At 38.1% G+C, this 22,731-nt stretch overlaps 1 protein-coding gene across 23 annotated transcripts in view; it reads right to left on the bottom strand.

Moving 5' to 3' along the window:
- The window catches only part of dgkza (diacylglycerol kinase, zeta a), a 110,935-nt gene that overhangs the window by 20,683 nt on the left and 67,521 nt on the right, over positions 1-22,731 (bottom strand). For 10 of the 23 annotated variants that reach the window (XM_051898554.1, XM_051898556.1, XM_051898557.1 and 7 more), the window contains 12 exons: positions 22,658-22,731; positions 22,379-22,490; positions 22,088-22,287; positions 20,500-20,603; positions 17,823-17,902; positions 17,160-17,174; positions 16,240-16,284; positions 15,218-15,287; positions 12,384-12,424; positions 12,087-12,280; positions 4,073-4,174; positions 475-531 (listed from right to left, as the gene is read on the bottom strand). In XM_051898554.1, the coding sequence (XP_051754514.1) occupies positions 475-531; positions 4,073-4,174; positions 12,087-12,280; positions 12,384-12,424; positions 15,218-15,287; positions 16,240-16,284; positions 17,160-17,174; positions 17,823-17,902; positions 20,500-20,603; positions 22,088-22,287; positions 22,379-22,490; positions 22,658-22,731 (1,094 nt within the window). The other 13 variants (XM_051898539.1, XM_051898561.1, XM_051898550.1 and 10 more) reach the window with 9 other exon arrangements.

The following is a 22,731-nucleotide window of genomic DNA, read 5'->3' as shown; positions in this document are numbered from 1 at the left end:
AGGATGACAGACATCAAACTGGAGAATGCCAGACAAGACAAAACATGAACAAACCAGACTAGAAATGACTACACTGGACCAGCACAGGCTAGATTAGACCAGAACATGGTAAATTACTACTCTGTACTGTGAGTGTGTGTGTCTGTTCTACCCTCTAAAGTCATGTCAACAGAGACAGCTGGGCCTAATAAGGAACAGAACAGGCGGGTAAAAATAATAATCAGCAACAGAAATGGTGTGGTCCTGCTGTGCTAGACTTCATTTTCTCATTGCAGTAATGACACATAGTTCACATTAAGAAGAGCCACCAGCAACCAGAAACTATCCCAACTGGGATTAAAAGAGTAGAGCTGCTCTTTGAACACTCTGAACACTTTCAACACTAACATCTATAATAGCTCTGAGAAGAGACAACTGAAAGGGTACACAGAAAGGGAGGAATACAGAAACATATTTGGTAAAGCTCTGTCTCACCTGCTGGTAGGTTTGAAATCTGCTGCTGTTGTATTTGAGCGATGAACACCCCCCACCCTTCAAAACAACATAAGAATTAAACAAAAAACAACATAAATTAATGGAAATGTAAGATAAAATGATGTAGACATGGCCATAAACAATAATCTTTTGACATAACAGTGATACAGTACAAACAAGATTTGTACTTCCCAAAGAAAATGGCAGCAAAAAATAGTGTAAAGGTAATGTAAACTTTGGCTTTGGTTCTGTATACTGTAAATAAAATGCTGCATCATGTTATGTTATGTTGGCTTCACACAACTCACACATGATCACTGCCTATTGTTAAATTGACTATACATTGTTAAATATATGCAAGAGAAAAGAGCAAATCAAAATTAAGCATGTAATAATGTAAAAGAAAAACAAATTCAGTATTAAAATATTGTAGTAACATCACTGCTGCAGTTGCATTTTAAATACTCAAAAGTCAATGACAAAATTTTCATACTTCCAATCTTCCTTAAAAGGCACAGTATAGTTTTGCCACTAGAGGTCGCTTATTCAAGGCGTAGCTTGATGACACCGTGAATGAGCGCAGAATCATGGGAGTGGCCGTCTTCACCTCCACAACCGATAAAAAACGATTTGATGGGACTCAGGCAGAAATCATGTTCATGGATGAGCTAAAGTATTGAAGTTTTATTAACGTTACTGTAGTATGAAGCAGGGCGGCCGAGAGGCTGGGACATTTTACGTTCGTTGCTGTTTTTATTGTGCTGTTTTTAAAATTGTGGGGTAATGCAGCGTCTTTACTTGGTCAAAACAATCATACTAAATACATCAGAGTGTGTTGAAAGTTGTTATAATGTTACTCTCTGCGTTCGCTCGGTGGCTGGTGTCAGACACTAGTTGCACGCTGCAGTAAGCTAGATCGATATTAGAATATCATTAATAAAAGCTTGTTGTTAATAACAGCATTAATAAACGATTTATTACTGTTACTACACATAAAGCTCTTTCTGATTATGCTATGTTAGCCACTTGTCAAAATAGCATTGTCTCTGATGGCATAGTACAAACATGTTACTCGCGGTAAATCAAGAAAAGAGATTCAAGCAATAAGACTATAATAAGAATATGACGTCATTGGCAGGCGACGCAATGACATGGCCGTTACACTGGTTAAATAGCAGATTTCTCTAGATTTAAACATTGTTGGAAACATCTGAGATAATGTAAGTACACAAGTCAGCAAAATATATAACACTGTTCTAGTGGTTTTTGAATATTTTAATCCAAAAATCTTACATATTGTGCCTTTAATTTAAAAAAGTATAAAATGTACAAATACAAATAATACTTAAAGAATCTTTTAAGCAGTTAGGGCTGAGTAAACTGTAGAACAAACACTAAGTACATGGCATGGAAAAAGAAACAAAGTAAATAACTAAATACATAAAAAAAAAAAAACACACATAAAAGAAAATAATAACAAGGGGGGAAATTAAAAGAACTGTGAATTTGTGCATTGCGTGTTTGAGTTGGTGTGACATTTTGAGGACATCAAACATGTGCATGTGATGTAATCCAGACACATTTCTCCATCACAACTAGGGGTGGTTCTATTAGCTCTGGTCTGGCCAGATATTCCTCCCCTCAGGCAGGGTTGTGGCCCAAACCCCACTGGAGCATATCAGTTCATGGCCAACACAAATGTTACATAATGTACCACAGACACTGGAGTTTCCTTTACAGAGATATTACTGACTCTAGGAGAAATTTAATAGTACCCAAAGAACCCATCATTTAGGAACACAAAGGAGCGTGTGAGCCCAGGACAGCCCTCTGTGCTACCGAGCTGATTTCACACAACAGAGAGATTTGTGATTGTGGTTTCTGACTAGAGAGCAGTCAGGCAGTGATATCCCTTATGTCTTCTGTGCAGTAAAAGCTAACGGTTCATGACCAGCAGCTTTCTTGCATTTTTATCTGCGTAATAACCTATTGGCCTATTTCCATTCAGTGGTCAGTTCTTTTCTCTGTATGTCATTATGAGGTCTGGGATCCTAAAGAAAATCTAACAGAAAACTTTTCTCATCATCTCCAATCTCACATGCACATACATGCACATATCATCATATGAAGTAGGAGCCTTATGTCATTCTGTCCTGCCATGTAACGGATAATGGATTCAGGGGGTAGTGAACCACTTCCCAATCAAGCATGAAAATAAATGACCGCCAAAAAAAAAAAAATTTATATATATATATATATATATATATATATATATAAAAAACACTTCTGGAGACTTCTGCCTGACAAACAACATCTCCAGCATAGATATATTATAATTTATATTTTTATATATTTTCTAAACAATATTAAAAAAATGAGAAGGAACAAAGACTTATTACAAGCAAATATAATGAATGAAATATTCCACACATTCAATGTAAGCATCATGTATGTGAAAACACTTTAAACTTTTCATGCAATCCTCATGAAACGCTCATGGGGAACTATTAAATGCATCCTTAAAAAACCTTCATGAAAGCCCTTTGGACACAAACACACACACACACACACACACACCATTCTCTCTCTCTCTCTCTCTCACACACACACACACACACACAGACACACACACACATACACACACACATAGAGTGCAAGGAAAATGGAAAATGCAAAATGCACTTCTGCACAGTAAATGAGATGTCATACTTTTCACAAAAATGCCTGGTGGTCACATTTGAAGTTGCAAACACACCAATACAGACTCAAGCACACAAGCGAACACATTTACACATATTTTACCCATATAGAAGGGAGCGAATGCAATACTTTACAAATGAAAGGTACTTCATCTCATTTGATTTTCTTTTTTATTTGGAATGCAGGCTAAAAGATACGATTATTCATTAGAAATGAATTATAAAATCTAGCATTTGAGCTAAAAACAAAAGACAAAAGGATGGTACTGATTCTGCCTGGATGAGCTACAATCAAAACATTTCTAAACATTTCTAAATGTTTTAAAATAGCTGATATACATATGCAAAGCACACATCAGTTGTGTTGTTGGTCTGCAATCATAAATAACTATTAATGGCGAGTTCTTCCGCATTCTGACTTGCTTGGGATGCATTGCACTTTGTAATTTAATATAAATGTTAATGTAAATAACAAACCATATTTTTATAATCATATCTTAAATACCATATTTACCACTATAATAACTGTAGCAACATCTCAGTTGGATGAGGTAGAGATATTTTATACTGCCGAGCCCTACTTACTGTATATATTATCAATAAACCATCAAGCCCCACAAAAAGAGATGTGAGAGTAGAGGAGTTATCTCATTTTTGCTTCAGTAAAGCATAGCTAGAGAGGGTTCTTTCACAGAACAACTTGAGATTCACAAATCAGCATCTTTCATAACCATCACAGAACTCAATACTCTGCTTAGGGCCATACAAATGTAAATCAGGCAGAACTTTATAAGCCTGGAAAAGAAAAAAAGAAAACTTGGCAGCAGACTTGATCCACGTGGCTGGAGTTTGAGAGATGTGTTCTGGAGAAGCATAAACGTTCTCTCTGTAGCTCTTACCTGCTGAGAGCTGCTTTGGTTGATCTGAGCGAGTCACTGTGTGCAAGTGCTTCTGCCACAGAACTGTCACTGGAAACACGCTTCCTTTGGAGCTCTGCAGCCCTGAAGAAACAACAAGAGAGACACACACAGATACATTATCAAGAGGAATATATACTGAAACAGCAGGCCAGTCATTATAACTGCAGCCAACAAAAACAAATGCTGTGGTGTACCACAGTCCAGCTGCTAACAAATCAAAATGATGTTTGTGCTTGTTCTTTAAGGCTTGGAAGGCTTTGTGATTAAATAAAAAGAAACATGCAAAGACCTACAATTACAGTCTGTTTAATACAAAACACCTCTAACAGGTAGGCTAAAACATTTAGAAGTATGTTTAGATGCATACTGTTTGTGTTTATAGTATATAATAATAGTATGTGAGCAAAAGGGAAAAGAAGAGATGAAGGTGGAGACATAGAGATAGATCAAGATAGAGACACTATCCTTTGATCTCCACTAGTGCATGTATCACCCTGTAGCAGTCTGATCTCATTTAGTGGAAAAGCATAACCGGTGGAAAAACATTACGAAGACAAGAGAGAGTGAAAAGAGAGAGAGAGAGAGAAAGCCAACATTTCCAGAGACTCAAAAAGACAATGCTTCTTGTCACTTTGTTCACCCACAGTTCACCCTGGCAACTCAGCACTTAACACCACAAAGAGAACACCACAAAGGCTAATTACCTCTTTTCATTAATTTAATATTCCTTTCATGAGCGATTCTGTGTGATTCTGAATTGAACAAAAGCATGTTCAATGCTGGCTAGGCGAGAGATCGTTATTTCATGCCCAAGGGAGTTAAGGGATGTAATAATGCCTGCCAAACGAATCATCAGGCGTATGCCTGTGTGACTGATTATGTGTGTGCGACTAACAACAAATCAGGAATAGAAAAGTTGCCAAAAAATTGCATCCAAAACAAAAAGTGCCAGTGATTAAATATATAAATAAAAAAGATGAAATGTACAAATGAAATGTGAAACATCCAAATGAAAGGAAGTCAAAAATGGAAAGAGAAAAGGATGAGCTGAGGAAAAAGGAGAGATGTCAATTACAAGAAGGTGAGCCAAAGTTCTCTGAAACTCTGAAAGACTCTTGCTGTTTCACAAACATGTTATTAAGACTGCACAAAACTATATTTAAGTATCGACGAGTAAGAAAAAATCCAAGTCTCTTGCAATAACAGGCAAAGCGAATAGACATAATGATATCTGAAATCCTTTATACTGCTGTTTTTTTTTTTAATTTACATTTTTCAAGACAAGAAACCAGACATATATATAACAAAATCATTACAGAATAGAATGTCGACATTTTGTAGCTTTGTATGCTTGTGGTGTTTCTAACACAACAGAGCTAAAAAAACAACACACAATAATCAAAGTAAACAAGACTAATGTTTAACTAACTAAAGAAAGCCTCAGCTTTGATGTGAAATACCCAGGTGGCTTAGAGTGAACCCGAGAAAAAGGGTGAGAGAAAAGGTAGTGTTTGAATCATTAAGACAAATGACACATTTACTGTAAATGTGAAGTAAAAGAAAGACTTTCTGAAGTTTAAATACAAAAAGATAAATGGCATATCAGTACATCTCAAGCACCCACAGCCCTTAAAGACATAAGACTGACTGTTATCTCACAATCACAGCACACACGACAGCAGCAGCATCAGGACTGAACGTGCTCTGAGGGCTCACTCAATGTTTTCCATTGGGAGCCATAAACAATAGCTCCTATCTGTTGGGTTATACAATCATGACATAATCAGATGAGAGTTATGCCCAGCGAGCGGCTTCTCATTGTTTCAACCAGACAAGCTTCAAACAGCTGGGGAATGCAGGAGGGCAATGATCATTATACAAACGTCACAGAGCTAACTATTCAATCATTATAATCAATCAATACTCTATTAGTCTCTTTCTGACCAGCATGAGCTAAATACATGAATAGATTTATTAGCAATTATCAGCTAATTGCTAAGATTTTTGTTTATAAGCATGAGCCCCGTCTGATTGGTCGTGGCGGTGATGTCGCAACAATAAATTAGAGATATTCTTAATGTTACTCAGAAAACAGGACATAAGTTTAATTCATTTGAAGTGACTGTGCTAAATGCTACGCTTACAGATGTAAAAAAAAAAAAAACCCTGCTATCTTTCGTTTTGGCTACTGTGTATAGACCTCCAGGGCCCTATGCTGATTTTCTAAAAGAGTTTGGGGATTTTCTCTCAGACCTATTGGTCAACGTCAATAAAGCATTGATTGTTATCTTAACATTCACGTAGGTAATAAAAATGATGTGTTAGGGGTTAAATTTACAGATTACAGATTACAGACTAAACTCCTTTGGGGTCAAGCAAAACGTCACTTGACCACTCATTGTTTTAATCATACACTAGATTTAATTATATCGCATGGAACTGATCCTACTGATATAGATGTTATACAGCAAAGTGATGATGTCACTGATTACTACCTTGTAACATGCATACTGTGTACTGCTGATATTTGTCATTCTGTAATACACAGGCTCTGAAGAGAGAAACTTGTAACCTAGAGTGCAAATGGAAACAAACTAATTTAGAGGTCTTTAGAATCGTGTGGAAAGACAGCATGACCCGCTATAAAAAGGCTCTAAAAGCGGCCAGGGCCAAGCATTTCCGCAAACTCATAGAAAATAACCAAAACAATCCAAGATATTTATTTAATACAGTCACTAGACTAACAAATAAACAGACATTATCTGAATACCTGAATACCCGAATATTCCATCACAGTTTAGTAGTAATGACTATGCTAGTTAAAATCACAAATTACTTACATCTAGCTTCTGACCAAGGATGTATCTCAATACTAGTTTTACTTGATCTTAATGCTGCATTCAACACTAGAGATTATGACATACTGTTAGATCGACTACAAAATTACAGGGACAGGCATTACTGAGGTTTAGATCGTACCTATCAGACTGTTACCATTTTGTCTATTTAAATGGAGAAAAATCCAAAATAACATCAGTAAATTATGGAGTGCCACAAGGATCTGTGTTAGGCCCCCTGTTATTTTCAATATACATGCTGCCACTTGGCAATATTATTAGAAAACGGAATTAGTTTCCACTGTCAGTATCACTGCCAGTGATACTCATTTACATATTTCATCATGACCAAATGAAATATCTAAATTATCCAAGTTGACATAGTGTGTTAAAGACAATTTTAAAGTAATTTTCTTTCTATTAAATTCGGATAAGACTTTACTTTGGATAAGAACTATTACTTTTCCGCTTGTTAAGTCGTGATGTAAGGAACGCCGTTTCTGGGTCCAAGCCCCGGCTCGTTTCACTTGAGAATGCCATCTCGACGGCCGTTTATGAGCGCTATTTATTCATAATAAACATTTAACATTTTAAAAAGTTAAACATTTAAAATACTTACAGTCTACACAACAGTCTCTGTGCTCACAGCGTCACAGACATTAATATTTTAACCATTTATAAGATGAAACACTGTCTGGCCACCTGGGATTTTGGTATGGAGATAAAGGTTATGACTATCATTTTTTGGTAGTATTAAACCACATCATGTGTGTATATTAGCACCGTTTGTTGTTTTCTTGTGGTATGAGATAAAGCGTTTGGACCCGGAAGCGCTGCAGCGTGACATCAGACTTAACAACAGAACTGGACCAAAAACCCACACACAGAATCTCTAAGAATACAATTTGCAACTAGAAGGATGTACTGTCATCCTATACAGTTAAAGACCTGGGTGTTATATTAGACAGCAACTTATCTTTCGAAAATCATATTTCATATGTTACAAAAACAGCCTTCTTCCACCACAGAAACATTGCTAAGCTAAGAAACATGTGATCTGTTTCTGACGCAGAAAAGCTAGTCCATGCATTCATGACCTCTAGATTGGACTGCTGCATTACTAGCTGGCTGTCCTGCATCCTCAATAAACAAGCTACAGTTAGTCCAAAACGCAGCTGCTAGAGTTTTTACCAGGGTGAGGTATTTTTATATATATATATGTATATGTATATTTAACCGATCTTTTACTGCCCTACAATCCATCACACTCTTTAAGGTCACGAAACTCAAAGACTTTTAGTAGTACCTAGGATATCTCCATCCACTAAAGGAGGGAGAGCGCTTTCTCATCTGGCTCCTAAACTCTGGAATAGCCTTCCTGATAATGTTTGGAGCTCAGACTCACTCTCCCAGTTTAAATCTAGATTAAAGACATATCTCTTTAACTGAGCATTCAGATAATGAATCTCATAACCTTGTACTCTAGATCAAATGCACATAAATATAGTTTTTTTTTTTGCTTGAAACATTATGAACAGCAGCTACGCTAATTATCTTCCATTTGCTTTTCTGTTTCTACCCCGGGATGCATAACTATAGATTACGCCAGCTCCAGTGTGGCTCCAGCAGCTTAGAAAGACTTCAGATGACCCAACACCGGTGAAGAGATGACGCGAACCCCTGCAAGGACCTCAGATGATGCCAACTTGAATCAACACACTTGCCAAAAAATTTTATATATTGCAATCACTATGATCACAACTTGTAACAATTACTTTGATGAGCTCATTGTTTCTGCCTAAAATTAATACATGTTAGCTAACTGCATGATTTCTATTATCTTGAGCTGCTTTGAAACGATACAGGTGCATCTCAATAAATTAGAATATCATGAAAAAGTTTTTTTTTCTTTTTTTCTGTAATTTAATTAAAAAAGTAAAACTTAAATATATTCTATATTTATTAGACAAAGTAAAATATTTCCAGACTTTTTTGTTTTCATTTTGATGATTACAGCTTGCTGCTCATCAAAATCAAAAAATCAGTATCTCAAATTATTAGAATATTTAATTTCAAGTTCTATTAAATTACCATTCTCAGGGTATAAATACTGGGTTTAGGTCAGTAATCCCAACAGCAGTCATGGGGAAGTCTGCTGACTTGACAGTTGTCCAGAAGACGATCATCAAGACCCTCTACAATGAGGGTAAGCCAAAGAAGGTCATTGCTAAAAGAGCTGGCTGTTGCAGAGTGCTGTGCCAAAGCATATTCATGTAAAGTTGACTGGAAGGAAAAAGTGTGGTAGGAAAAGGTATACAAGTGAAAGGAATGACCACAGGCTTGAGAAGATTGTCAGGCGAAGCCGATTTAAGAACTCAGGAGAGCTTCAAAAGGAGTGGACTGAAGCTGGAGTCAGTGCATCAAGAGCCACTGCACACAGACGTCTTCAGGAAATGGGCTACAACTGTCACATTCCACGTACCAAGCCACTTCTGAACCAAAGACAACGTCAGAAGCGTCTTACCTGGGCTAAGGAGAAAAAGAACTGGACTGTTGCTCAGTGGTCCAAAGTCCTCTTTTCAGATGGAAGTAAATTTTGCATTTCATTTGGAAATCAAGGTCCCAGAGTCTGGAGGAAGAGTGGAGAGGCACAGAATACAACTTGCTTGAAGTCCAGTGTGACATTTCCTCAGTCAGTGATGATTTTGGGTGCCATGTCTTCTGCTGGTGTTGGTCCACTGTGTTTCATCAAGTCCACAGTCAACACAGCCATCTACCAGGAAATTTTAGAGCACTTCATGCTTCCTTCTGCTGACAAGCTTTATGGAGATGCTGATTTCATTTTCCAGCAGGATTTGGCACCTGCCCACACTGCCAAAGGTACCAAAAGCTGGTTCAATGACCATGGTGTTACTGTGCTTGACTGGCCAGCAAACTCGCCTGACCTGAACCCCATAGAGAATCTATGGGGTATTGTCAAGAGGAAGATGAGAGACACCAGACCCAACAATGCAGATGACCTGAAGGCCGCTATCAAAGCAACCTGGGCTTCCATTACACCTGAGCAGTGCCGCAGGCTGATTGCCTCCATGCCACGCCGCATTGATGCAGTAATTCATGCAAAAGGAGGCCCAACCAAGTATTGAGTGCATAGAAATGAACATACTTTTCAGAAGCCTGACATTTCTGTTTAAAATATCCTTTTTTTATTGATCTTATGAAGTATTCTAATTTATTGAGATAGTGAATTGGTGGGTTTTTATATTATATATATATATATATATATATATATATATATATATAATTGAAAATGTAATCATCATTACTCCAGTCTTCAGCGCCACGTGATCCTTTAGAAATCATTCTAATAAGCTGATTTGCTGCTCAAGATACATTTTTTATTATTATCAATGTTGAAAACAGATGTGATGCTTAATATTTTTGTGGAAAAATTTTTTCTAGATAAATTAATAAAGAGAACGGAAAGTTCAAAAGAATAGAACTGATTTGAAATAGAAATCTTTTATAACATTATAAATGACTTTACTGTCACATTTGATCAATTTAATGTGTCTGAATAAAAGTATTAAATCCTTACTGACCCCACACTTTTGAATGGTAGTGTATGTTGTTTTTTGGATGCTGGTACCCATCGTTGAATGCTAGCATGTAAGTGTCCCCACCAGGCTTCTTAACTAGCTTAACCAGCTTCACCACAATAACCATGTTGAGAAGCTTTACCAGCACAAAATCAGCACTAACTGGCATTAACCAGCAATGGAAATTCACACTGCTCTTTTCAGCAGAGCCTTCCACTAAGGTTAAATAACACTGAACAATGTAAAATAAACAAATGCACCTTCCCCTACAGACTTTTACATTTACTGAATAGAAATTATGTTTGATGATGGTCCCCAAGCTAAATATATTGATTTACACATAAGACAATATCAATTGATTTCATCAAATCTTTATAAGTTAATGATTAAATCTTTACAAAGACAGAATAATGAAATGCAGAAAAAAGCTAAATTACTGTCTGTATTCTCTTTGTCTTGAGTTCTCTTAGCCCCTCCAAACACAAACACACACGCACGCACGCACACACACACACACACACACACACACACACACACACACACACACACACACAGACACACACACAGACACGTACGCACACAGACACACACTCACTCACACACACACACACACACACACACACACAGAGAGAGAGAGAGGAGATTAGCAGTGGCTGCGGTGCTGTACGACTTTTTCAGGCAGCTATAAATAGAGGATCGGATCAAGCTCTGCGCTGCAGGAAACGCTGTTTTATTCACTCTGAACCACACAATTATACACACACAATCTCACATTCTCATTCCCATATGCAAACATGCATAGACATTCATGTATGAACCTGCCTACACATGTGTGTATGTTTACTTTATATTAAAAGCATTTCAGAAGCAACAACTATTAAGCGCCCTAGGTGGATGTTAAACATACAGTTCTCAGTACATTAGAATTAATGATGTTAATGTAGTTTAGCATTTGTACAAAGCAGCTAGGCTTTGAGAATCACACTGCCACCAGGCGGCTCGATGCTTTACTGCTCTCAGTTGGCTGATTTTACAGAGCAGAAGCTGCTGACAGCCATCTGAGTTATTAGCTACTGACGATATTGAACATGTCTCCTGTACGAAAGTTTTTATGAAATAATTAATTTATCTACACATCATTATACTGACAGGAAAGGCAAAGATTAGCTTAAAGTGTTACCCAAAAATTAAAATTCTGTCATCATTTACTCACTCTGAGTTGTTCCAAACTTGTACATATACATATACATATACATATATTTTGTAGTCAATCTAACAGTATGTCATGTACAACATATTTCGAAGAATGTCTCTCTTGAACTGTTTTTAACCATATAATGGGTTCCCAAAACAAAATTGGACCTGATTGACCTCATTGTATGAAAAAAAAGACATTTTTCAAAATACCATCTTTCAGTCAACTCAGTCAAACAGGTTTGGAATGACATGAGGGTAAGTGAATCAGTTTTGAGTAAACTATCCCTTTACATAATGGCACTGGATACAATGAAACAGTTTCCTGTGTGTTTGTCCATGTGTGTATTTACGGTGTCTCACCTAGGTCCAGGTGAGTTTGGTGGAGAAGAGGAGGATGATGGGAAGGCAAATTTTCGTGGATCGGACGGGACATCACCAGAGTCCACCAGGTCTGGCATGCCTGGCGATGTGCTGACCGTCTCTGTGACAACTAGTTCTGGATCCAAAACGAACAGCTCATCCTGAGAAATCTCAGTCACGTAGTTAAGATGCTCCTGAGACAGACGGCAGACAAATGTAAATGGTTTGTTTGTGGACACTCAAAATTGCTCAATTTTAGCTCAAATTACTCTTCGAGGTATTGTATGGAGGACTCACTTGAGCTCGATCAATCCTGTAGAATCGATCAGCTGTTGTAGCTGTAAACATAAATAAGAACCCAAATCAGGCCTTTAAATAGGTACCGGACCTTCAGTTCAGGTCTTCAATTACACAAAAGTACTCTTTCAACATCTACACTCTGAAAAACACTGGGTTATTTTATCATATGTTGTTACTTTTGCCTGTATTTTTGTCTGTTTCTGGGTGTTCTTGCTTATCAACAATTTTTCGCCTTTTAAATAAAAGAAATGTGACGTGAAGGCCAAGTATACAAACCCATACCCGGAATTTGTCCTCTGCATTTAACCCATCCAAGTAAGTGCACACACATTAGGAGCAGTGAGTAGTGAACACACACACACACACCGCAAGCTGTGAACACACACATTCACTGCGGCGTCCAGGGAGCAATTGGGGGTTAGATGCCTTGCTCAAGGGCATCTCAGTTGTTTCCTGCCGGTAATGAGAATCGAACCTTTCATCTACTTACTCGATGTAGAATCATTTACTTTGCATTTTCAAGGGAAAAGTAATTAAATTACTGTAATTCATTACTTAGTAATGCATTACACCTAACACTGCCCAGCTGGGTCAAAGAAACCCAGTGCTGGGTTGCCAAAATGACCCGAATTGGGTTGTTTTTGTCCCAGCATTTTTTAGAGAGTCCTGATATGCATGTGAATTAAATCTGTCAAAGAAGAAAGCTCTCAAAATATGTCAACACGGCTCATGACAGCCCTCGACAGGGTTGGCTGCAACAAATGTCAGTAAGATGATCTGAACGAATCAGAGGGTGCCACATGAAGGCATGCCAGGTATTTAGACCAATGGTGTTGCAGGATTTGTGAAGGTGTGTGGCACTCCCTTCATGTTGTCTTAATGAGCTTGGAAAAGAGAGATTGCCACAGGTCTCGCATCTCACCAAAGCAAATTACTCCCAACGAGAATGCATATGATGAAAATGCATACAAACAAATTCCCAAGAGTTTGTCCTCGTACCTGTAAATAACACATCTGCAGCAAAAGTAATGAATGCACATGATTCCTCACACTCTGGTGACATCCTGCCCCTTAATGCTGCTCTGGGGCATGGACAACCTATTCCATGACCAATGAAAACTCCATAGCCCTGGCCTCGGATCAGACATTCCCCTTGCTTGAACTGGTAATTATTTGGCAGCAACTTCATAACACTGAGCTGAGATCAGAAATGCTGCCACAATCACTCTGAAAAGCTCTGATTCATGCTGCAGTTCTCTGCTCTGCTAATAAAGCCCTCGGAAGCTTTTTAGTCTTAAAATGAGGAGATGAGTTCTGCTCTGGGCCAGTGGGAAGAGAGGAAGGAGGGACTGGAATGAAAGGATGAAAAGGGTGGAAAGATGCAAGTACTGAACAGGGGATTGTGATGTACTGTCATTTCACTGATTTGATGTGTAGCAGTTTAGGATCTATGTGAATGTGACTCAGCTGTCACAGAGGATTTGTGTATAATGATGACTGACTCCCCATATCTCGAGATGCTGTCAAAGGAAGTCTGATGGCCCTTTCAACACAACTTGCATCAATGTTTCAACGCACCTCTCAACAAAAGAAATACCTGGCTGTATGTGAAAAAAAAGCTATTACTATTTATCAATTGTCATTGAATACATTATTGTGTATAATTATCTTTTTGCTTCAGTGCATTGGGGAATTGTCATAGGAAGTGTGTCATCTGAAAGCCTTGACTCTTTGAAGCCAATATTATTTTTTCCCCCTCTGCACTCTTTTTTTAAATTAGTTGCCATTATATGGTATTTTATAAGTGTATATTGATATTACTAGGTTGCATTCTTTTTATTAAGGATAAATAGACTTATACAGCTTGATTCTCCACTTTTCATCAAACTGACGTTAATCCAAATCTTCACAGCTTCACATTGAAAGGTCTGTATGGGGCCAACAATGGGCTAATAGGATAAAGCGTAAAACAAACAATAAAGCACTATTTAAAAATACACTACCATCCAAATGTTTGAGGTCAGTACAATTTCATTGTTTTTGAAAGAAGTATCATGCTCAACAAGGCTGCATTTATTTGATCAAAAATGCATTAAACAGTAATATTGTAAAATAGTATTACAATGTAAAATAGCTGTTTTCTATTTGAATATATATTAAAATTTTATTCCTGTAATGGCAAAACTGAATTTTCAGCATCATTACTAAAGTCTTCAATGCCACATGACCCTTTGGAAATCATTCAAATATGCTAATTTGGTGCTTAAGACACATCTGAACTCCAGGTGTGTATGTACTGTACGTATGCAACATATGTGGTACATCACGTGCATGCCTGAGTGATGCCTCTTTCATAAATTTTCAGAGTTCCTGCTGACCTGCTGGTGTGACCTGGTGGAACACATATACCCACAGAGTTCATTATGTCAGACATGCAGTTAATATGATGCAAACAGCTCCTCCCTCTTTCTCTGTGGCTGTAATTCTCTCCCGCTGACAGTAATCATCCTGGCACTCCTTAATAGCACTGAAATGTCAGAGTAGATTCTGTTCTTTAGTATGGAGATTCATGACTCTTTCTCTTTTCCTCTTTGCCTTGCTTTGATTCTGGCACTGATAAGAGAATATTTTGTGGGTCTGACTCATGGTTTTGAATCTCTGACCTTTAGTCTTTGCCATTTTATTCACTGCAAACTCCTACAGCTTTGTGCACTGATAAACACAACTCCAGCCCACATCCTTGAGGGCCACCATGGCACACTTGCTGTTCAGTACCCCAGATCTGACTCTCTGAATTCTACCCTCCAAACTACTGTGAAAAGAATACTCACAATCAAGAAAGCACCATTTTGGCGACAGCCTCTGAGATGATAAAGCCTTCGATTTGGCCCCTTCACCTTCCTGTGAATGAGAGAAGGAAGTATGGGGTAGGAGATAGGAAGAGAAGAAAGGTTGATACAGTTCTGATTAGTGTCAGTTTATGCCATTTAAAGCAAATGAACAGCATATGAACAGTGTGAAAGTTCACAATTTTCACCTCACACACAAACACACACACACACACACACACACACACACACACAGACCTGTCATTATTTCCTGTCACATCAATTAGTCTCTTTCCCTAAAGCGCCAAACTGCCATTTAAAAATCTATGCAAGCCATGCAATTGAGTCAAATACACACTACAAAGACTACACTCACAGAATCCACAAACACATAATGAACACAACACCTGCATGCACCATCACTATAAATAAAGCTGCCATTCTCAACAGAAGCTAAACGTGATCGAAGGCATCCATCCACACAAAGCACATGGGAGCACTTAGGATCCAGGGGAAATATCCAGGGAACTGAGCTCTGAGCGAGTGGATTTAGCTTAGCAAGCATTTACTATGCAATAATTTGTGCCTATTTGAAGTTTCACCCATTACATCTGTCATGAGGGAATGCCATACTAACGAAGGTTCTTTACGTCTGCAAACAGACTAGTGTCTAGGAGGCGCTAGAGTGCTCTAATCTCAGAGAATTATGTGGGAGAGATTTAGGATGAATTGGAGAATACTCTGCTTTAGGGATCATGTTAAGCTCTATCTGAAAACAAACTCTCTTGCTTATTTTATCTCTTCAGAGCTTTACACACTCTCAAGGTAAACATGCCTCCGAGCCAAATGTGCTGCTGAAGTTTTAGTTGGGTTTGTGCAGAAATGTCCATCAAAATCTGATAGGCCTTAGTACAAACAGCACTCTGTTTGGTTTTCTAGATTCTTTGTCCAGGCTGTATTTCCAGTCTTGTTCCTGAAAGTGCTCCAGGTGTGCCTGTCTCACCTCTCACAGGTGTCTTACCCACCTGGAGCACCAGCCGCTGCAGAGATGGGTGACACGACACAAAGTCCTGCAGGAGACCCCATTACATTAGATACACACGCACACACAAACCCCATCTGATCAGGCACACAGCCCATCAGTTCAGATACACACACACCATCATATAAGATTTCTCAATCATTTACAGTATAATCTCCATTGCAGCAGATGGACAACAGTGTTTCTAGGAAAAGACCCTACAGCACATGAATTAATGAGAGCATGTACATTTGAGATTACTTTTCTTTTTGATAAATAGTTCATACTGCCACAGACACTCACATATCCTTCCTGCCAAGGGTGTTTCATTATGACACGCTGCAGTGTGTGTGTGTGTGTTTTTGTGATTTATGAGGACACAAATTTGTATAATGACATGGGTATTACACTGGTATTACGACGTAAACATGAAATATGAGGACATTTCAGGAGTCCTCATATTTAAAATAGCTTTAAAAACATCTTAAACAATGTTTTATTAAACATGTAAAAATTCAGAATGTTTTCTGTGATGGGTAGGTTTAGGGATAGGGGTAGCGTAGAGGAATTGTATGTACAGCAGATTTCTCCTGCTCTTGCCTTCCATATGATAACAAAATCAAACCAAAAAGTATTGTACATGTCTCTAGACGAAGGCTCTGACTGGTTTGGAAATCATTTTATTTTCCAGCTGAACATGAAGTAATTTGTGCCACTGTTTCTCAATGGAAAGTATGAATTAAAAAAAGGACAATATGGCATAAACAAATAATCAGGGATGCAAACAGGTAAGGGGGAAAAAGGTGAGAACATTGCATGGGGCGGAGGGGGGCATGCTCCGCACATATTTTTTTTTTAAAAGATATTTGCTTTACATGCTCATTTGTAGTTACTTTAAGGGATTTTTTATTTATTTTTTATTACCTTATCTGTCCAAAACTGTAATTTTTATGGGAAAAAAAAAACATATTGTTGCAACATTTTACCAAAATCAAGATTGAACACATTTGGTCAAAACATCATGTTATAAAAGATGAAATACTATGCAGGCAATTTAAGACAATATTGGCTGATTAAACGGAAATATTGAGCTGAACTGCAAACTGTTTGCCTTCTCTATCTTCACAGTTCCCACATCTCAGAAATCACATACATAAAATATTACCTTTAATAGACATAGTTTTTAAAGTAAAGAGTAAAGGAAGCACTGTACAGTACTTTCTGAAACAACCATTTCTTTATTTACCCTTGTAAAAACTAGTGTTTATTAATTTCTTAATACCTATTTCACGAACTATTGTTCATGAAGGTGTTGCTGATTTTTCTTTCCTATTGTACAATAAACCATTTTGATACTGTGTTGCCACTACAATCTGGGTCCTAAAGGACAAACCAGTTGAGCACCACTGTTCTGTACTGTATCTGTAGTGCAGTATAACTTTTCCCTCCTTATATTCTGACTGTGACTGACTGTTCCCATCATTAATCAAACTCCAACACCTCTCTCCTCTTCTCTCTTTTCCTGTCCTCTTCATTTCTCACTTTTACCCCACTCCATCTGTTAAACCCCACCCTCTTATATTTTACCTCCTGTAGTCTCTCGATGTGAGCTCGGCAGGTTTCCAAATCACTGTCTCCCGGGACAACGATGAGACCCAGTGGAATCGCTGCAGTAAGGATGGAAAGAGACGACAAGTTAGAACGAGAGATGAGGAGAAGTAACAGTAACAGTTTCCTGCGTGTTGTGAAAAACTTGGCCCACATTTTTCCTCTCAGGAGATACTGATCAGCAATGGGTGATAGAGTAAAAATAAAAGAAAGAAAGACTTCTAAATCATTTAATGTATAAGATGATTCATCTCTATCTTTGTGAATATATATATAAGCAGAAGAGTTGATGAATATGATTTATGGCAGTTGTATGCAACATGTACTGGCTCAGATTCAATCAGTCTCATTCAAACTAATCTACAGATTCCTCATGAAACAAGGTCAGACAGTAATAGGACATGATGGGGAGGATGTGGCAATTTTGTCTGCACTAGAGTCTAAACCACTGCAGGCTTTTGTAGACACATGGCTGTAGGCCTGCTCTTATATGTGTCATGTGCAGTGGTTGCTGTGGGTACATGTGTCCTCTCATGCATATGGACATTCTCAAGTCACTTTAGAGGAAAAGGCTGAAAGGCATAGAACCTACACTGAAATCCCAACTGTAACGTGACACACTCAACCACCCTTAACATTATGGAGGTGCAGTAGTGTACATTTGAAAGCTGGAGGAGCAGTCCTACCCTGTCCTACCCTGAGCTGAGTCTCACAGGCTTCAGAGAGGCAGGGTAATATTTCTAAATTAAATGAGGTTTCTCAAGAGGATGGCAAGTTTCTTTGACAAAGTGGGGAGCGAGAGAGTGAGAATGACAGGGGAAGCAGGAAGAAACGAGCAAAGAGAGAGAGAGTAGCGAGATATGGGAGAGGTCTCTTCCATTGAGGAATGTTGGGTTGCTTAGCAACATCTGAACAGTCATTTCTCAAATTCAATTCAGGTTTGTTCTGCGCTCTCTCTCTTTCTGTTGAGTTGGTGGTATTGTCAACGTTCTTCAGAAGAGTGAAGAGTGACGGACAGCAGTGAGCAGAATAGAAACAGGGTCGCGTGGTATATTTTTCTACCGCAAAGGAGAGCGTACAGAACAACTGTATGAACAACAAAGAGCAATTGCTTTCTCACAGTTTGCATGCACTTTAAAAGTTTGATTTCAGTAAAACTAAAGCAATAATTTGTCTTTATAAAATGTCACATGAACATCATGCAAGTCTGTTCTTTTTTGAGAAGTTAGACTAACAGGCCTAGATAATGTGTTTGTAGCTTAGCTTCGTCCAGCATATATACACGTTACTCACGCTACAATTGATCTCGGCATAGAGTGCTTCTGAAAAAGAGAAGTGATGCGCAATGCGTATTCAATAGTTCAATTATCTTATAACGCATTGTGTCGTATATACTTAGACAGATAGCTTGATTATGACTGTGCATGAAGACATACTTACTATTTCTATTGCGCACTCACTCTCACACACACACACAAATACACAGATGTTCTAATACACACTAGCAGAATACAACAAACCTTTCATATGTTACAGAGAATGGATTCTTGAGAACAGTTGCTGATATATCAACAAAACCAGAAATGTGTGGCATTAACGGCACAAAATGATCTGTGTCAAAACACAATAGCAGCATAAAGCTGAATCTGAATGTTATTCTCAGTGACCCAACTGTGACAATTCCATCAGTACACCCCATAACCACTCACTGTAGCGATGGGACGACACCTAGCGTTGAGAAATAGAACTGCAGCTTGAATATGAGTGAACGTGCATATTTTAAAGTGCAAAAAAAATATTTTTTAATGGAATTTTGAAGCATTTAATATAAATGATTTATCCATACATATCATTATTTAATTAAAAAAAAGTGCCCTTGTTATCTTTAATCAAAATAACTTCCCCTCCCCTCTTGCAGTGTCATCTCTTCCCTTATCTGATGATGTGTTTACTGGCGCAAGGGCAGAAAATCCTGTCACTCACCTGTCAACGCTTTCAGCGCTGTTGAGCAGAATCTTAAACACCTCTGATTGGCCATTGTGTTGACGCGCTCATCGGATATGTCTGTGATTGGCTACAATGATCAACGCACAGGAGTGTTTGAAAGCACACAGAGTTTGAATTTGAAAGCAGGCATCTATCAGCAGACTGGTACGCGATAGACGCCTGCTTTCAAACGCTCCTGTGTGTATCTGTGTAATCGATCGGTGAATAGCGTCATTGATCACTATTTACAACATGTTTTTTAAGCGTTGATCATTGAAGCCAATCACAGACATATCCAATGAGGACGTCAACACAATGGCCAGTCAGAGGTGTTTATGAATCTGCTCAACAGCGCACAAAGCGTCATATTTTTAAAATTTCAGTACCGACTTGGTATCGAAGTTGGTACTTTTGATAACTCTACCATCCAATGATCTAATCAATTCCAGAGGGACAAAATCAAGTCCCACCCTACATTTTGTCTTTTTCGAGAAGCTGTTTTATTTGGATATACATCACAATAAGGAAGAAAATACTATTGCAACTTCAGTTTCATGCTGACTTTAAAAAATATATATTATTCGCAAATAGTTCAAATTGATTACTTTACAACTAAAATCACCAGTGCATTTGCTGAACTGTAATGTTAATATGTGTATTTCATACTCACAAGCTTCTTTGAGTTTCTCCTTGTCGTAGTGCAGAGCTTCATAATCATGCATGCTGATACGGCTCACTCTGATCCGTAACCGTTCTGGAAATGGTTGCTGACTACTGGATGGAAAAAGATTCCAGTTAGGAAAATCATACAAACTAAGGATGCACAGCACAAATTGAGGCTTTCGATAACATCCGTGTGTGTTATAGCAAGTATGCTGTCTTGGCTAGGTAAAGTGTCTCGCACTTCACTAAACGCACTGCTGTCGCCACACTAATTAAATCTGTCTCCACTTCCGATATTTAGCTTTTTAACCGCGGTTTCATTATGGGCTTATCTGCTGTCAATACAACGCATTCACCTCGAAGCGGTCAGGTGTGAAATTAACAAAACCTCAGAGAGCGCGATTATCTAATTTCAGCAGGACTAAGCAAGCTTGCCTGTCCTTAGCAACCATTTATGAGGGTAATTTATTCACTTCAAGTGTCAAGGAAAAGAAATGAGACTGAGAGAGCAAGTAAATCACACTAAATTTCACACTTTCAGTAACAGCTCAATAGAAAAAGACATCAATCCAACTTTCTGCTCACTTGACTTTTTATTAAACATCAGCTCATACCAAGTACTCAAATGTGTGTGCATGTGTGTGCATGCACATTTTGGTGATGTTGCTTTTCTAAAGAGCCTCATTCAAAAATGGCAGACCTTCTGTTTAATAGCATCTACACACTAGGGGTGTCGCAAAATACTGGTATTGAAGGGTGATATATAAAAAAATGAAATATTAATATCATGGTAATACTACACATATGATAAAATTAGGGGTGTAACGATACAGTCTTGTCACGATTTGATACAAATTGTCATGATTCCTGTCTTGAGTTTCCCTGATCTTGTGTGGACTTTTATGTTATTTCCTGTTTTACGCCATGTTTTGTAGTCTTTTGTAGTTTTTCTTGTTGATTAGTTCTTTGATTGTTCCCAGGTGTGTCTTGTTTGCCAATTACCCCTTGTGTATTTAAACCCCAGTGTTTCTTGTGTTCCTTGTCAAATCTTGTCCTACATGGATGTTATGTTTGGTGCACTCATTCTGTTCCCTGGTTCTTTGTTCTCTGTGTTGGATTTGTTATTATTTTTACTTTATTATTAAACTCACTCCATTTGACTTCTATTAAACTGACTTATAAAAACAGTAAGCTGAGTCTTGGATAAAACTAACTCTATATTGCGAATCATATCGTTTACATCAGCGATACATATAGTTGCATTTTATATCGCGATATCTCGATATAACAATGTAGATAAAATCATAAATAATCCAGCGCACGTAACGGGTTGTAGTCTGCAGGAAGTGCCAATCAACAATCAACTACACTCTACACACTGTATTTTAAGTGTGATTCATTGACCAAAAAGAGAAAAGTTAAAGATGAATTTGACTGATAGCATTAATTTTTTTTTAAATATCTATAGATAATGCAATTTTATTGTTATAGTGAATTATTTTGTCCCGTGAGCCGTGTAGTGAAAATATGATATAGTGACAGCCCTAATCTATACACAGAATCCAGGAATGAGTATGAGAATAAGTTGGACTCACTCATTGAGCAGTGGTATAGATGTACGTCTCTTGGTTTTCTGCACCATGTTGGCCTGGTTTCGCAGAGAGATGTGAATAACAGATGGCGCTAGTTTGCAAGGCTCTCCATCCACCTGCATGGGGATTGACTTAAAGGTGGTAAGGGTGACCTCACGGCACTGATTTAACCTCTCACCGTGACCTCCGACCTGCAGTGTGGCCTATAGTAACAGCAAACAAAGCAGGGAATGTAAATTCACCAATCTAACTTTAAAACCTCACTTCAAATGTATCCAATCAGGTGAAACATACCAGTGATGTCATTGTGAATCCAATGACCTCAATGCAGCCATCATCATGACGCTGAGGCTCAAAGTCATGATGCTCACTTGGATTGCCCCATGGCATAGTGCCCGCACAGTACCTGCGATTAACATGAACATTTAAATGTACACTTCACACAAATGAATCTAGAGCTGAGTGACATGTTTCTTGATATTAGAATGATTTCTGAAGGATCATGTCACACTGAAGACTGGAGTAATGACTGCTGAAAATTCAAGCTGCAGAAAAAAAGATTTTGTGCATTACCTGGGGATATTGAGAAAGACCAGGCATTGCAGCTTTAAATCCTGGACTTTCGAGGTCAAATCTGTGCCGTCACA

The sequence above is a fragment of the Ctenopharyngodon idella genome, chromosome 7 (genome assembly GCF_019924925.1).
Source record: "Ctenopharyngodon idella isolate HZGC_01 chromosome 7, HZGC01, whole genome shotgun sequence".
In the NCBI taxonomy this organism is placed as follows: Eukaryota; Metazoa; Chordata; class Actinopteri; order Cypriniformes; family Xenocyprididae; genus Ctenopharyngodon; species Ctenopharyngodon idella.
This window is presented reverse-complemented; position numbering and strand designations above follow the sequence as displayed.